General features: G+C 47.5%; 1 protein-coding gene across 2 annotated transcripts in view; it reads left to right on the top strand.

Moving 5' to 3' along the window:
- The window catches only part of TTC39A (tetratricopeptide repeat domain 39A), a 209358-nt gene that overhangs the window by 139960 nt on the left and 52144 nt on the right, over positions 1-17254 (top strand). For both annotated transcript variants that reach the window (XM_030206144.1, XM_030206146.1), the window contains exons 9-13: positions 7895-8003; positions 10666-10733; positions 10844-10903; positions 13490-13651; positions 16485-16576. In XM_030206144.1, the coding sequence (XP_030062004.1) occupies positions 7895-8003; positions 10666-10733; positions 10844-10903; positions 13490-13651; positions 16485-16576 (491 nt within the window). The remainder of the gene's footprint in view (positions 1-7894; positions 8004-10665; positions 10734-10843; positions 10904-13489; positions 13652-16484; positions 16577-17254) is intronic.

The raw sequence follows: 17254 nt of genomic DNA, 5'->3' as shown, positions 1-17254 counted from the left end.
ATATCCCTTGCCTATATTATTTTACTTTTTATATCTTACTAGTAAACAAAGGCCTGTTTCTGAGCGCAATGAAACGGGCGCTAGCAAGGGTTTCATGGCTGCATGGCTCGTCGTGGTTTTACCTGGTTCATGGCGTGCAGCGCTGCTGTTTCCGTTGTAGCTCTGTGTGGGTGGCGGTTTTCGTGCCCCGCCCTCGACGTCATCGCGTTTTGACGCGAGGGCAGAGCAGAGCTACAGTGTGGAAATCCGGAGTTTGTGGCCTGAGTAGATCGTTGGAGGTGAGAATCTGCTCCGCCCTCAACGTCATAACATTTGACGCGAGGGCGGGGCCCACAGACTGTGATTTTTGTGGCTTCAGAGCTTCGAACATACGAACTGGCTTCAGTGACGTCAGCAGACAATAGAACGTTGAGGGTGAGTTTTTTATATATATAGATGTTCTTTTGTGATAAAGCCTTTCTTTAAATCTCCTTTTTATGACAGAGTAACATAGCGCTGTTTCGTACACGATCTCTTTTAGCAGTTTATGTGCTGTTATTCATTTGATCCACAAGGCATGTTTTTCTTCAGATACTTCAGAAATTACTAGATACTAGACCCCTGACAAAACACCATGGCCTTTACGGCCGAAACACGTCTCGTGTCGGCAGTGGCGTTCCTAGGGGCGCTGACACCCGGGGTGGATCGCCGATGCGCCCCGCCCCCCCGGGTGCAGCGCCCCCCCCCCCCCCCCGGAACAGCGCAACCCCCCGGGTGCAGCACGACCCCCCGGCGAAAGAACTCCCCCCCGGGTGCACGCCACTGCGTGTCGGGTCAATCGTGTAGATTTCAATAAAGACCTTGTTCAGGAAGACACTGATTGTGAGAGGACTTTTATTGGATCCACTGTTGTTTTGCCTGTGTTTGATCCCCCATTATTGCGCATTCATACTTTTACATGTGTTTCGTGATGCCAGCAAAGTAAACACCCCTGAGCTACACCAATTCCAAGGGGAGCTTTGGCAAAGTAAACACTTCTGAACTACACCGATTCTGAGCTTTGGCAACTGTAAGCACTAATATCCATAAAGAGCCAACTTTTCAAAAAGATTGGGGGGTGCTAAACCCAACAGAAATTACCCTCCCTGGTCACAGTCAAGGTGATTGCTCAATATTGGGGGTGCTCAAGCACCCACAGAGCTGGCTCCTATACTACTGTCACCTCAGGAATGGGTTTTGAAAGGAAGTGAGGAGAGCAGGATATTGAAAGGTGCAGAAGTGTCTTCAGACAGCAGGGGGCGCTGGTGTGCAGAGTTCTGATCTTCAAGAACTACCAACAGATCTGGATTTTAGGGAAAGGGAAATGGGACTTGATATACTGCCTTTCTGAGGTTTTTGCAACTACATTCAAAGCGGTTTACATATATTCGGGTACTTATTTTGTACCAGGGGCAATGGAGGGTTAAGTGACTTGCCCAGAGTCACAAGGAGCTGCTCATTTCTTAAGACAGTACGAAGGTGATTTTGGAACAGGAAGCCTATATGTGAAGTATTTTGGCGCGACTTTATCAAGACAACATAGGCACATATGTATCTGTATCAAATAGCCTTACAAAATTTGCAACAGTCACTTGCATGAATTTACACCTGCTCAGGAGTCAGTGTAGATTGACATATCAAGGGCACGCACACACATGCACATTGTGAGTCTGCTTGCGCTCTGCCCAAACTCTTCCCCCGACCACAGCTAAACTGAAATTATGTAAAAGTACCTACAAACATTCTCCATACGTGCGTAATCCCTGAAGTAATCTTATAAAACCCCATTTCCACAGATAAAAGTTTCAAGTTTAATTTCAATTTTGTAATCCGCCAGCTGGGAAAACCGTCTAAGTACATAAGTAATGCCACACTGGGAAAAGACCAAGGGTCCATCGAGCCCAGCATCCTGTCCACGACAGCGGCCAATCCAGGCCAAGGGCACCTGGTGAGCTTCCCAAACGTACAAACATTCTATACATGTTGTAAGCTCTCTTAAGCAGGGACTGTCCTTCCCCATGTTTAAACTTGTACAGCGCTGCGTAACCCTGGCAGCGCTATAGAAATGCTAAGTAGTAGTAGTAGTATTCCTGGGATTTTGGATTTTTCCCAAGTCCATTTAGTAGCGGTTTATGGACTTGTCCTTTAGGAAACCATCTAACCCCTTTTTAAACTCTGCCAAGCTAACCGCCTTCACCAGGTTCTCCGGCAACAAATTCCAGAGTTTAATTACGCGTTGGGTGAAGAAAACCTTTCTCTGATTTGTTTTAAATTTACTACACTGTAGTTTCATCGCATGCCCCCTAGTCCTAGTATTTTTGGAAAGCGAGAACAGACGCTTCACATCCACCTGTTCCACTCCACTCATTATTTTATATACCTCTATCATGTCTCCCCTCAGCCGTCTCTTCTCCAAGCTGAATAGCTCTAGCCTCCTTAATCTTTCTTCGTAGGGAAGTCGTCCCATCCCCGCTATCATTTTAGTCGCCGTTCGCTACAGTGTCATCAAACATAAGAAAGAGTGCCTGCATAGACAAACAATTAGAGAGTGAGGGAAAAGGGGAGGAATTCCATTTATTTAAGAAAGGGAAGGAGCAATCAGTAGGGAGCTGTTAGTCATTCAGGAATGGGGGTTGGATGCTGTGGAAAAAAAAGAAGAAAAAAATATAACAAAATGCATCCTGAAATAGAAAGGTCTTAAGTTCAGACTTAGAAATTGGTAAAGAGGTCTGATGTCGCAAGGAAGTGGGTAAAAGTTTCCAAAGGAGTGGCCCTTGGACCGAAAAAGTGGAGGCACGAGTATGTTCATGAAGAATTTTGTTTGTAAGTTGGGACAATAAGTAAGTTTTGATCTTCGGAGCGGAGAGAAAGTAAGGGGGTATATGGAAGTAATAGACTGTAGAGATAGAAGGGTTCCTTTGAAGCTACAGTTTTGAAAACCATAAGAAGTAGTTTATACGTAATTTGATGAGTCACAGGGAGCCAATGGCTTACTCATGGAAAATAGGTCATAAACTGAGCCCCTAAAGGTAAATGAAACCCAGGGATATTCAAGATGGATGCACCATCCTTACCTTATTTATGGCTTTTCTCCTAAGTGGTCGCAGAAATAAGCCAGCACGCCATCCAAGCTTGCATGAGAGATTCGGAGAAATCTGAGCTACAGTCCTTGAAAGATACAAAAAGCCTGGTTTATAAATGTCCGTCATGAATATTATTCATATTATATTTGCCCGCATTTGATCCAAGAAATGGAATGGCTTGCAGAATCCAGACCTGTTTGTGGACCTTGAGGACCAGAGCTGAGCTGTCTTGCTGTAATTCGGTGATCTTTATACCTTTGGTTTCCCTAAGAGAGTCAGGAGTACAAATCCATATGCAGCGGGGCAAAACCTGGCTGAACCTATTAGTTAATTAATTTATTTATTGGGATTTATTAACCACTTTTATGAAGAGATTCACCCAAGGCAGCAATTTGAAAGGAGCAGATCAGTGAAGGTTGGTGTTCTTTGTCAAGCCCAGAGCTGCCAAGTTACCCAGATCCTAGAGGGAAACTTTTTTTTGGCCTGACCCTGGTTTGTGGAACTTTGCATCCCAAAGTATTTTGGTATCTATAGTCCCCGATTCTACTGTTTTGAAATCCAGTGCTGCAGATGCCTAAGGGCATGGATGGGACTGTCAAAAAATCCAGGACTGATCTGAAATCTCCTCTGAAAGCTAACACCATGATAGTTTTTTTTATTTGTTATATTTGTACCCTGCGCTTTCCCACTCATGGCAGGCTCAATGCGGATTACATATACATATATGGAGTGGAGGAGTGGCCTAGTGGTTAGGGTGGTGGACTTTGGTCCTGGGGAACTGAGGAACTGAGTTTGATTCCCACTTCAGGCACAGGCAGCTCCTTGTGACTCTGGGCAAGTCACTTAATCCTCCATTGCCCCATGTAAGCCGCATTGAGCCTGCCATGAGTGAGAAAGCGCGGGGTACAAATGTAACAAAAATAAAATAGATACTATTGGGGATTCTACATGGAATGTTGCTACTATTGGAGATTCTACATGGAATGTTGCTATTCCACTAGCAACATTCCATGGCTGCGCAGGCTTCTGTTTCTGTGAGTCTGACGTCCTGCACGTACGTGCAGGACGTCCGACTCACAGAAGCAGAAGCCTGCGCGGCCACATTGGTGATCTGCAAGGGCCGACTTAAGTCACTTAACCCTCCATTGCCCCATGTAAGCTGCATTGAGCCTGCCATGAGTGGGAAAGCGCGGGGTACAAATGTAACAAAAATAAAATAGATACTATTGGGGATTCTACATGGAATGTTGCTACTATTGGAGATTCTACATGGAATGTTGCTATTCCACTAGCAACATTCCATGGCTGCGCAGGCTTCTGTTTCTGTGAGTCTGACGTCCTGCACGTACGTGCAGGACGTCAGACTCACAGAAGCAGAAGCCTGCGCGGCCACATTGGTGATCTGCAAGGGCCGACTTAAGTCACTTAACCCTCCATTGCCCCATGTAAGCTGCATTGAGCCTGCCATGAGTGGGAAAGCGCGGGGTACAAATGTAACAAAAATAAAATAGATACTATTGGGGATTCTACATGGAATGTTGCTACTATTGGAGATTCTACATGGAATGTTGCTATTCCACTAGCAACATTCCATGGCTGCGCAGGCTTCTGTTTCTGTGAGTCTGACGTCCTGCACGTACGTGCAGGACGTCAGACTCACAGAAGCAGAAGCCTGCGCGGCCACATTGGTGATCTGCAAGGGCCGACTTAAGTCACTTAACCCTCCATTGCCCCATGTAAGCTGCATTGAGCCTGCCATGAGTGGGAAAGCGCGGGGTACAAATGTAACAAAAATAAAATAGATACTATTGGGGATTCTACATGGAATGTTGCTACTATTGGAGATTCTACATGGAATGTTGCTATTCCACTAGCAACATTCCATGGCTGCGCAGGCTTCTGTTTCTGTGAGTCTGACGTCCTGCACGTACGTGCAGGACGTCAGACTCACAGAAGCAGAAGCCTGCGCGGCCACATTGGTGATCTGCAAGGGCCGACTTAAGTCACTTAACCCTCCATTGCCCCATGTAAGCTGCATTGAGCCTGCCATGAGTGGGAAAGCGCGGGGTACAAATGTAACAAAAATAAAATAGATACTATTGGAGATTCTACATGGAATGTTGCTACTATTGAGATTCTACATGGAATGTTGCTATTCCTGCAGGACATCAGACTCACAGAAACAGAAGCCTGCGCGGCCTTCTACATGGAATGTTGCTAGTGGAATAGCAACATTCCATGTAGAATCTCCAATAGTAGCAACAGAATCTCAGTAGTAGCAACATTCCATGAAGAATCTCCAATAGTAGCAACATTCCATGTAGAATCCCCAATAGTATCTATTTTATTTTTGTTACATTTGTACCCTGCGCTTTCCCACTCATGGCAGGCTCAATGCGGCTTACATGGGGCAATGGAGGGTTAAGTGACTTGCCCAGAGTCACAAGGAGCTGCCTGTGCCTGAAGTGGGAATCAAACTCAGTTCCCCAGGACCAGAGTCCACCACCCTAAGTTCATTAGAAAGAGTGCTCTTTTCCTGATTAGAAACTTAGTCAAGCTGATGTGATTTAGAAAGAGGGTTGGACACATCATATGAACCTGGCTTAATCTGATTGATCGGACAGTATCAAAAAAATCTGCAGACTTCCATGCGGCTCCCGCTGACCAGCACATCTCTGGCAGAGAGCATTCACGTTTTGAAAATACAGGTGGTCAGGTCAAGCTTCCCACCCACCCTCTAGTGCTTTGTGTATTCCAGTCAGCTGTGGGCACTTTAGCTACCAAAAAGCTGGAACATGATGTTGGGCTTCCTGTGAGGCTGACAGGCCCTGGTGTTTTGTCTGATATCCCACATTATTAACTGTGCAATTTCCTGAGATTCTGCCTCAAATTTAGATTAATTTCACGTACTAACAATCATGCTTTATATAAGATATTGCACAGCAAAAGCTGGTTGGATATCTGATGCCCAATGCCCTAAATGTCAGAGAGAGAGGAATACCTTTCTACATGCATTTTGGAGATGTGACAGAATAAAATTATTTTGGAAAGCAATACAGAAATATCTTGAAAAATGATCAGGGCAAGGGCTGCTCCCCTCTTGGAGAGGAGTACTTTTGAACAAAAGCAATGCATATGGGGTCTCAGATAAAACTTTGGAGTTACTTTTCTGTAAGGCATATGCAGTGGGGAAAAATGCATACCCGGGCATTGGATGCAGGAGGAACCACCGTCCGTTTGGCTCTGGAGGACTAGGCTCCACGAGTTAATGCTCTGGGAGGCCAAGGCGGCCCAGGGTAACCCAAAAAGACGAAAGAATTTTATTAATATATGGAACCCTTATCTGCAAAATATTTCTCATAAAGCAAGAAGTGCTGTACTAAACAACTTTAGGAAACCCTAACGTAAGGGGAACCCGGTAGACATATACTCCTTGTACAAGTCAGTAAAGTTTGGAAAGAATTTTGGAAGGAATAGAAACCATGACGTAAGAAGCCCAATATATAGAGGTTATATTGGCCACACACTGGGAGTTACAATACAAAATGGTTTTGCGATTGCATATACCTCCAAAGAGAGCGTTTCATATGGGACTCTCACCATGGGGAGAGTGTGCAAAGTGTGGCAGCGCGGGAGCAACATTGGGCCATATGTTTTGGTCATGTGTGGGTATTCAGAAGTTTTGGAAACTAATTATAGCCTATGTTGCCAAACTGTGGGGACAATCATGGCAATATAACGCGTCCTTACTTTTTGGTTGCCCCAACTTAGGGACGACGCCCAGAAAGGGATATACTGCATTTGTTTTAAGGGCTATAATTGTTGGCAAACAGGCAATCTTGACTGAATGGCTGTCATACCAATACCCCACATGGCAGCAATGGCGTGCTCGTATGGTATCTCTGTTGCGCTTGGAACGCATGGCTATAAAAAACTTTGACTCTAAGATGGGCGAGAGATTCCAGCAAAGATGGTCACCATTTTGGGACACTATGACAGCTGCGGCAAGAAGCCACTTGTTGAATTCCTAAACCCACTGCTTTGTATGATGTGACAGGAGAAAGGAAAGAGAGATTAGGTTTGGGAGGGTAGGGGGAGGGCCGGGGGGGGGGGGGGATAAAATAAAAGAAGTTGGGGATCAAGATCATTCCTATATGGTTGTCTGTTCAGTATAAAGGATTCAATACGAAAAGCGAGGGAAGGGAGGCGGAAAACAAAAGAAATACCTAGTAGAAATGTATGGAAATGTAGATGCTTTGTTATAGTTTGAATGTAACATGTGTATATTCCATGGACTTTCTGGCTTCAACTAATAAAACAGATTTAAACATAGAGGTTATATTGGGGGAGGGGGGGGGTAGAAGGGGAGAAAATGTTGTAAAAATTGATGACGCAGTTAAGATGTACATAAATATGATGTGTCATTATGATTACAGAATGTTTGCCTTTCATAAAGCTGGTTCAAATGTTTGATCATCAATAAAAACCGTTTAAAAATATAAGATATTGCAGTGGCTCCCAAACCTGGTCATGGAGGCCCCACAGCAAGTCAGGATTTCAGGATATCCACAATGAATATTCATGAGAGAGATTTGCATGCAGCGGAGGCTCGGCCTGCAAATCTCCCTCGTGAATATTCATTGTGAATATTCTGAAATCCTGACCCGGCTGGGGTGCCTCCAGGACCCGGTTTGGGAACCACTGAGATACCGTGTTATGAATGTAGTCATCGGACACTGATATAATGGTCTTGTGGATTCTAGCAGTGCTGACCTGTTTCCAATCTCTCGCAGGAGTATGGCCTGGCCCAGCTGCAGGAGGGGGCCTGCCTACACAGCTTCAGGGCTGTCCTCTGTACCATGCTGCTACTCTGCTATCACACCTTCCTCAGCTTTGTCTTGGGTGAGATTGCTTTGCTGTTTTTTTTATAAGTGCTAAAGGGAAGGTAAAACCCTCCAGATAGAGCTCAGGCACACTAAAAGGCTGATGCAGAAAGCCCCGTGCATGGATGTCTGAGTGCACGGCTTCTATTGCGAGCGTAATACTGTGCCTTAGAGAAAGCTAAGTAAATGAAAATTTTATGCGCACAGAACTTGCATGCTAATTGTGGGTGGGGGGGTGGGGGGGGGGGGAACTGCTAGACACATGCACACAAAGCTTTTGCTTTAAGTGCAGAACAAATACAAGTGTGTCGGCACGTATCAGCATCTGTTCTTCTGCATATGAATAGCAGCCTCGCAAAAACGTTCTGGCGCATACAATTTTTGCAAGCCTGATTATTTATGCACAAACAAACATGCACACAAGCTCTGTCACCTCCCGTTAGTCTTTTCAAAATGCAGCAGAAGACAAAACTAGCAGTTACATCATAAACACTAGCATTGAACCTCTTCCGCTGGCCCTTCTACTCCGTGGCGTAGCTAGGTGGGTCGCCAGGGGAGCAGCTGCTCCCCCAAATGGACTTAAGACCTGGCCCCCTCTACAATTGACCCCCCACCGCCACCACCGACCCCCGCCCTGCCGCCGCATCAGGTACCTTGTTTGCTGGCAGGGGTCCCCAACCCCCGCCAGCCGAAAAGTCTTCTTCAGTGCTGGTTAACTCCGGCGCCTTCGTTGTGTGATAATCTGTTTCTGACACCTTACGTCCTGCATGGGGCTACATACAGGACATGCACGGTGCAGGACGTCAGAAGTTCGAAACAGATCATCACACAGCGAAGGTGCCAGAGTTGACCGGCGCTGAAGAAGACTCTTCGGCTGGCGGGGGACCCCTGCCAGCAAACAAGGTACCTGGCTGCAACGGGGGAGGGTTTTGGCGGTGCCAAACACTTCGGTGGGTAGAAAATTGCAGCAATTTCATCCCTGCCATGATGATAAAATTTGAAATCAATTATTCCATGGCATATAGAATTTATCATCCCCATCATAACCAAATTATAGCAAAGAATCTTTTACCCTTATATGGTGGATCTCCTCTTTGCATTCTGTTTAGCAGGCAGACCTAAATCAGCCATATTCAAGTTGCAAAGCTTCCTATCTCAGATATTATATTCTATTTATTTATAATGACATTTGTATCGCACATAATTATCTTAGGTTCAATGTGGCTTATAAGCAGGTACTATCTCTGTCCCTAGAGAGCTCACAAGCTTGGTTTTTGTACCTGAGGCAATGGAGGGTTAGGTGACTTGCCCAGAGTCACGAGGAGCTGCCGTGGGAATCAAACCCAGAATGCTGGGATCAAAGTCTGCTGCACTACAGACTAGCGACATGCAGCAGCTCATTCTTTGAAAAGGTCTTTTGTTCAAGACCAAAATTCAACCTGCAAAAGACTTCATACTGTGCGCTTTGTCCACTAACCTTTTGAGACAAAGCATCCAGGCTCCTGAGGAAGGCACTTGTAGTGCCGAAACAGGGTACCTTGTAGAGTCTTCTTTCAATAAAACCATACTTTATACATTGGACACCTTGGGGTCTACTTCTTGAAGGGCCTGGTTCTGTTCCTACTCCTTTACCTGGAGCGGAGGAGTGGCCTAGTGGTTAGGGTGGTGGACTTTGGTCCTGAGGAACTGAGTTTGACTCCCACTTCAGGCACAGGCAGCTCCTTGTGACTCTGGGCAAGTCACTTAACCCTCCATTGCCCCAGGTACAAATAAGTACCTGTATATGTAAGCTGCACTGAGCCTGCCATGAGTAGGAAAGCACAGGGTACAAATGTAACTTAAATAAAAATACCTAGCAATAACCATTAGGCTGTTCCGCCAAATAAAAATAAATTGTTTCTGGTTTCTTTCAGGGGCGTAGCCAGACACCCAATTTTGGGTGGGCCTGGGCCCAAGATGGGTGGGCAGAAGAATTCCACCCCAGTCCCACAAGTGCTTTGATCTCTCCCTCTCTCGTCTGCATGCCGTATGGTCGCTCAAGCGTTCCCCTCCCCCGCATATCTTTTGAATAACAGATTTTCACCGGCAGTGAGCAGCAACTAATACACTCATGTTGGCCCCACAGCCTTCCACTGACACAACTTCCTGTTTCCGCATAGGCAGGAATACATCAGAGGGAAGGCTGAGGGGCCGGTGCGAACAGTATGTATCAGTTGCTGCTCGCTGCAGGTGAAGATCTGCTGTTTACAAGGTATGTAGGAGGGACAGTTGTTGGGAGTTTTCGGCTGGTGGGGCTTGGGGATCCCTGCCAGCCACATCATAAGTGTGCTGCTACTGGGTGGACCTGGGCCCACCCGGGCCCACCCTTGGCTACGCCACTGGTTTCTTTAGACTTGTCTCAATCTATACCTGACTGACAGTATGTTCCATCTCCAGCACTGGTCTGGGTGGCAGCATCACCCACAATGCATCCTGGCATATGAGGCCGTGAGGCCCCAAGATGGCTGCTTTTTTTTTGCCACCATTTAATTGCAGCTTAGGTTGCGCTTTCTGTTGACATTAGAAAGTTGCCAAAATGTTTGAGGAACCTGAAACAGAAGGCGAACATTTTCTGTCTTTTGCAGTTTGTGAAACTTTTGCTTTCAACATTTTTATTGTATTTTGTTCTCCCATCGATGCAGGCACAGGAATGGGAAATATTGAAGAAGCAGAAAAACTACTTCAACCGTACTTAAAACGTTATCCTAAAGTAAGGATTCTCCTGCTGTGGCCTGGTGCTTGCTCTAATCTAATGTTATCCTGTTTGTCTCGAGCACATGCTATAGGGATAACAAATTGTTTTATTTTTTTTTATTATAGGGAGCAATCTTCCTGTTTTTTGCAGGCAGGATTGAAGAAATTAAAGGCAATATTGACACTGTGAGTAAAACTGTGTTTTCCTATTTTTATAAAATCCCCCAGGAATGTGTTACCAATAGCGGATATTAGACTGATGGACACTGTAATTGTTTGTTAAATTCTAGTTATTTTGTCTGATGAGAGAGCAGGTTCGCGTGAGAGGTCAGATGGCATTTAGTCATTGATGACACCAATGTCGTGCGTGCTCAATTTCACTAAAACTGAGTACATACGTGACGTGAGGGGAAGCAGGGCAGGCAATGCGGCAGAGAACAATGCTGGAGGAAGGATTCTGCTGGCGGGGCTTAGGGACCCCCGCCAGCCAAACCAGGGGACCCAAATCCAATTTGGAATCCTGTGCTGCTCCCCGGCCTCTGAGGTGAGCCCCTGTGCCAGGGTCTGTCTTTCTCCTGCTTCTGTCAGGACCTGGGTGATTGTGTTAACTCGATCACCCGGGTTCCGTCAGGAGCAGGAGAGAGACAGACCCTGGCAGTGGTGTTCCTAGGGGCGCTGACACCCGGGGCGGATTGCCGATGCGCCCCGCACCCCCCTCCATGCAGTGTGACCCCCCCCCCCCGGCGAAAGGACCCCCTCCCCTCTGGGTGCACGCCGCTGGGGGGGGTGCTGCGCGCCGGTCAGCGTCGTTCATTTCCATGCTCCCTCTGCCCCGGAACAGGTTACTTCCTGGTCCGGGGCAGAGGGAACATGGAAACAAATGACGCTGACTGGCGCGCGGCACCCCCTCGGCGGCATACACCCGGGGCGGACCGCCCCCCACGCCTCCCCCTTGGTACGCCACTGGACCCTGGCACCGGGCTCCCCTTGGAGGCTGGGCCCAGGGGAATCTTTAGGCAGCCCTGCCTAAAGGTATAATAGCCATCCCACACGCCGTTGTCTTATAAATTCTGGTACAGTAGGTATTTCTGTGTTCTAGGAGGACTCACATATTTCTACAGAAATAAAAGGGTTAGGGGCAGGGGTGTGCTGGTAAATGTTTAACAACAGGCTCTTTCTCCAGACGTAGCCAGCTCTGCAGTTGGAAGGGCAGGGGTGGCCAGGGGGGGGGGAGGGGTGGAGCAACACTTGCCTCTCTCTCCTCCCTCCCTTCGTGCGGGCACGCTAGGCATACCTTTGCTGGCAGCCACCACTCCCAAGGTCTTCCTCTGAACAGCATGCTGGAACTTCTCTCACATGCTCGAGAAGTCTCAGCCTCCTGTCCAGAGCAGGAAACAAGGAGCGGGGAGCAGCAGTAGTCTATTTACTTGGCTGGCAGGGCTCACCATCTCCACCAGCAAAGTAAAAGAGAATTCAGCAGGGGGCCCAAGCCCATATTTTGGGAGCCAGTTGTTAAAGTAGCCATGGAGGGCCCTGCTTTAACAACCGGCTCCCAAAATTCTTAAAAACTTAACAACCGGCTCTTGCGAGCCTGTGAGAGCCTGCTCCAGCACACCACTGGTTAGGGGTCCTTTTACTAAGGGGCGCTGAAAAATAGCTTGTGGTAATGTAGACGTGGGTTTTGGGCACGCTCCAATCCATTTTTCAGCGCGCCTGTAAAGAAAGCCTTTTAAAAAAATTTTGCCGAAAATGGACGTGCAGCAAAATCAAAACTTGCTGCGCGTCCATTTTGGGTCTGCGACCTTACTGCCAGCCGTTGACCTAGTGGTAAAATCTCATGTAGTAACTGGGCGGTAACGACCTACATGTGTCAAATGCCACTTGGTGCGCACCCGAAAACAATTTTCAGTCACGCGTATCGGACACGCGCCAAAAATGAAATTACTGCAAGAGCCACGCGGTAACTGGACAGTAACTCCATTTTGGCGTGCGTTGGGCGCACGTAGATGCATTTGCGGCTTAGTAAAAGGGCCCCTTAGAGTGGGAGTTACACCTGGGTCCCATTGTTCAAAGTCCACTGCACTGACTACTAGGTGTATGTGATATTACGTTATAACCACACACCCCCACCCCCAAAAAAAATTTTTTAATGTTCAATGGGCTTTTCCTTCACGAATTTGTTCAACCCCCCCCTTAAACTCTATAAGGCCAGCTGCTGCCACCACATTCTCCAGCAACGAGTTCCAGAGTCCAACTACACGCTGAGTAAAGAAAAACTTTCTTCTATCATATCACCCCTCAGCCGCCGTCACTTTCTTAAAACCTGTGTTCAGTTTGAAAAACTCCTCCATCCCATTGGCCCCTATCAGGCACAGAATTTGCACATCGTTTGCATAAAAAATAATAATGAAACCAAATTTGTGATGATCATCTTTAGAATGTCTACAAACGATGTTTTGCAATTCCTGTTTTTTTTCTTCCGAACATTGGCTTTTTGACCCCTGAGGCAGGCGCAGATAGCGCCGAAACACAACCTGTGTCGGGTCGTTCTCATTAAAGATTGTACCACTGTTCCAACCTTGGAGGACCTCTTGTGCTTTGTTTTGTTGTTTGGAAGAAAAGTCTTGTCAACTTGCTTTATTGCCTTGGCCAATCATTCCATCTACTTGCGCCTATGACATCCAGACTACTTTCAGCTTACTGGGGCATTGTATAACCTAAGTGGTAGCAGACCTGTTTAGCACTCTGTTCCTCTCTTTTTGCCATCCTCAGGCTATTAGCAGATTTGAGGAGTGTTGTGAGGCCCAGCAACACTGGAAACAATTCCATCACATGTGCTACTGGGAGCTGATGTGGTGTTTCACGTTCAAGCGTCAGTGGAAGATGTCATACTTCTACGCAGATTTACTCAGCAAAGAAAACACTTGGTCAAAGGTAAGAGGAAGCCAAAGCCCACGTGCTAAAGAAGAGGAAATACCTAATCTTTTCAGGGCAGTTAAGACACACCTGCAGAATTTCAGTACTATTGCCTTATGCATTCCAGAGTCAGTTTTTAGAAATTCCTCTCTCTCCCCCTCCTTAAACATGCAATATTTCAATATTAATTCTAAGGCATAAAGGCCTGTATGAGCGGAGGAGTAGCCTAGTGGTTAGTGCAGTGGACTTTGATCCTGGGGAACTGAGTTCAATTCCCACTGCAGCTCCTTGTGACTCTGGGCAAGTCACTTAACCCTCCATTGCCCCTGGTACAAAATAAGTATCTGAATATATGTAAACTGCTTTGAATGTAGTTGCAAAAACCTCAGAAAGGCGGCATGTCAAGTCCCAGTTCCCTTTCCCTGTTTGAGATTCTAGATGGAATGTTGCTACTATTGGAGATTCTAGATGGAATGTTGCTACTATTGAGATTCTGTTGCTACTATTTGAGATTCTACATGGAATGTTAATGTTGCTATTCCACTAGCAACATTCCACATAGAAGCCTGCCCTTGCAGATCAGCAACGTGGCCGCGCAGAACGTCAGACTCACAGAAACAGAAGCCTGCGCGACCACATTGCTGATCTGCAAGGGCAGGCTTCTACATGGAATGTTGCTAGTGGAGGAGTAGCCTAGTAGTTAGTGCAGCGGACTTTGATTCTGGGGAACTGAGCTCAATTCCCACTGCAGCTCCTTGTGACTCGGGGCAAGTCACTTAACCCTCCATTTCCCCCTGGTACAAAATAAGTACCTGAATAAATGTAAACCGCTTTGAATCTAGTTGTAAAAACCACAGAAAGGCAGTATATCAAGTCCCTTTCTCCTTTTCCTTATATTTTAAAAATTGACCATCAGCTGATTAATCAACTTCTAACCATTTGCTTAGCATATCGGAGTGGTGGTCAGGGAAAAGGCACTCATTTCATAGACAACATAGAATTAGCCTTTTTCTATGTTAGCGATTCCCAAAGCTGTCCTAGGGAACCCCAGCCAGTCAGGTTTTCAGAATAGTCACAATAAATATTCGTCAGATCGATTTGCATACACACTGCCTCCTTGGTAGGCAAATCTATCTCATGCATATTCATTGTGGGTATCCTGAAAACCTGACTGGCTGGGGTTCCCTAGGATAGTTTTGGGAATCACTGTTCTAGGGTTTATGAGGTCCTTTTACTAAGGTGCACTGAAAAATGGCTGACGTAGGCGCATGTATTGGACGCATGCAAGTCCATTTTTCAGCACATCTGCAAAAAGGCCTTTTTTTGGCCGAAAATGGACGTGCAGCAAAATAAAAATTGATGCGTGTCCATTTTTGGCCTGAGACCTTACTGCCACCCATTGATTTAGCCACTGTGACCCCCCCCCCCCCAAAGAAAGCCAGATTCCCTCTCTCCCCGCCCTTGTAGATCCCCTCCCCAATTTTCCAGCCTCCCTCCACCTACATGACTCCACTACCCCTCCCCTTCCCTTCTTTACCTTAGTGTGGTGCCCTGGTGGTCTTGTGACCTCTTCGGGGCAGGAAAGAGCCCCCTCTTTCCTGCCCAGTGCATCTGCAGACTGTCTTTCTCACGGCGCCAATTCAAAATGGCTGCTAAAAGTTCAAGCAATAACCTTGCAAGACTTCTGCGGAAGTCTCGTGAGGCCGCCACTTGAACTTTCAGCAGCCATTTTGAATCGGCGCCATGAGAAAGACAGTCTGCAGATGCACTGGGCAGGAAAGAGGGGGCTCTTTCCTGCCCCGAAGAGGTCACAAGACCACCAGGGCACCACACTAAGGTAAAGAAGGGGAGGGGAGGATAGGACGCCCGTCCGTCCGCCCGCCAGCCTTGCCCGTTCATCCACAAATCCAGAAACACGGGCAGGCTAGCAAAACCTGCCCAGTTTGCAGGTCATGACCTCAAAAAAAGGACATGTCCAGGTAAAACCGGATGTATGGTAACCCTAGTTTTGGAAGGGAGGAAGAGACAGGCAGATGAAAGCAGAGATGTGACACAATGATGGAAGTTCTTTGCTCCTGTCAGGGGCGCAGCCAGACTTCGGCGGGAGGGGGGTCCAGACCCCGAGGTGAGGGGGCACATTTTAGCCCCTTCTGGCGCTGCCGACCCCCCCCCCCCCGCCGCTGCCACCAGCACCACCATGAACAACTTTGACCCCCCCCTTCCGATGACCATCTCGACCCCTGCCCGTCCACGCTGTCGCCTACCCTTGCTGGCGGAGGACCCCAACCCCCGCCAGCCGAAGTCTTCTTCCTTCTTATGGTTTCCGAGTCTGACGTCCTGCACGTACAATGTGCAGGACGTCAGACTCAGAAACAGAACGAAGGAAGAAGAGGACCTTGGCTGGCGGGGGTTGGGGTCTCCCGTCAGCAAAGGTAGGCGTTGGCGGGGGAGGGTTGACGGCGGGAGGGGGGGTCGAGAGGGTCGTCGGCAGGTAGGGGTCAAAGTTGGTGGTGGCGGCGGCGGGGGGGGTCGGTGGCACCGGGGGGGGGGGGCTAAAATGTGCCCCCTCACCTTGGGCTCTGGACCCCCCTCCTGCTGAAGCCTGGCTACACCCGTGATGGGAGCAATTGCCAAATCTGAAATTACCGCCAGGGGGTGCACTGGCCTGGCGGTAGTCTCATTTGGGGGCGCGCTCCATGCACGTAGACCCTTCTGCAGCTTAGTAAAATGGCCCCACAGTAATGCAAAGGTACTCCGTTGAGCTAGCGCAGAATTTCTCCTAGGATGTGAGTCCGGCAGCATCTGGCCACCTTCTGTCACTAACCTGGATTTTGCATGACCTCTGACGCAGGCCACTTACGTGTACATGAAAGCCTCCTACCTCAGCATGTTTGCAGAAGATGATTGCAAGCCGTTTGGAGATGATGAAGTTGAGCTGTTCAGGTAAGATCTGGACAGTTTCAGTAGACTGATGGCGTAAACCCAAGCTCCTTAATGTGTTTCCATGTCTTAAATCTGCCTCTGTTTGTCACCATCTTTTTAGGCTCCTCAGTTTGACAGTTTAGTGAAATTTTGAGCATAAATTTTAGGAACTTTTCTTTACCAGGTGCCTATATTCCACTTACACCTCGAAAAGGTATGAAGCAGATTGCAGGGTGTGAAGCCAGTAGGGATATACTGGAGCCGTGTTACATAGTGAAATAATAGTTACAAAATATTGCTATGTTATTACAGAGTAAATTAATACAAAAGATACATATTAGAACCAAGTTAGATTAATGACTAGTTGTTACAGAATGGCAGACCTGCCATGTCTCCCGCTTTTACATAGTAACATAGTAGATGACGGCAGAAAAAGACCTGCACGGTCCACCCAGTCTGCCCAAGAAGATAAACTCACATGTGCCATTTTCTGTGTATACCTTACCTTGATTTGTACCTGTCTTTTTCAGGGCACAGACCGTATAAGTCTGCGAAAGCACTATCCCCACCTCCCAACCACCAGCCCCCCCCCCCCCCCACCGGCTCCAGCACAGACTGTATAAGTGTGCCCAGCACCATCCCCACCTCCCAACCAGCAGCCCTGTCTCCCATCACCGGCTAAGCTTCTGGGGATCCCTT

The sequence above is a fragment of the Microcaecilia unicolor genome, chromosome 6 (assembly GCF_901765095.1).
Source record: "Microcaecilia unicolor chromosome 6, aMicUni1.1, whole genome shotgun sequence".
NCBI lineage: Eukaryota > Metazoa > Chordata > Amphibia > Gymnophiona > Siphonopidae > Microcaecilia > Microcaecilia unicolor.
This window is presented reverse-complemented; position numbering and strand designations above follow the sequence as displayed.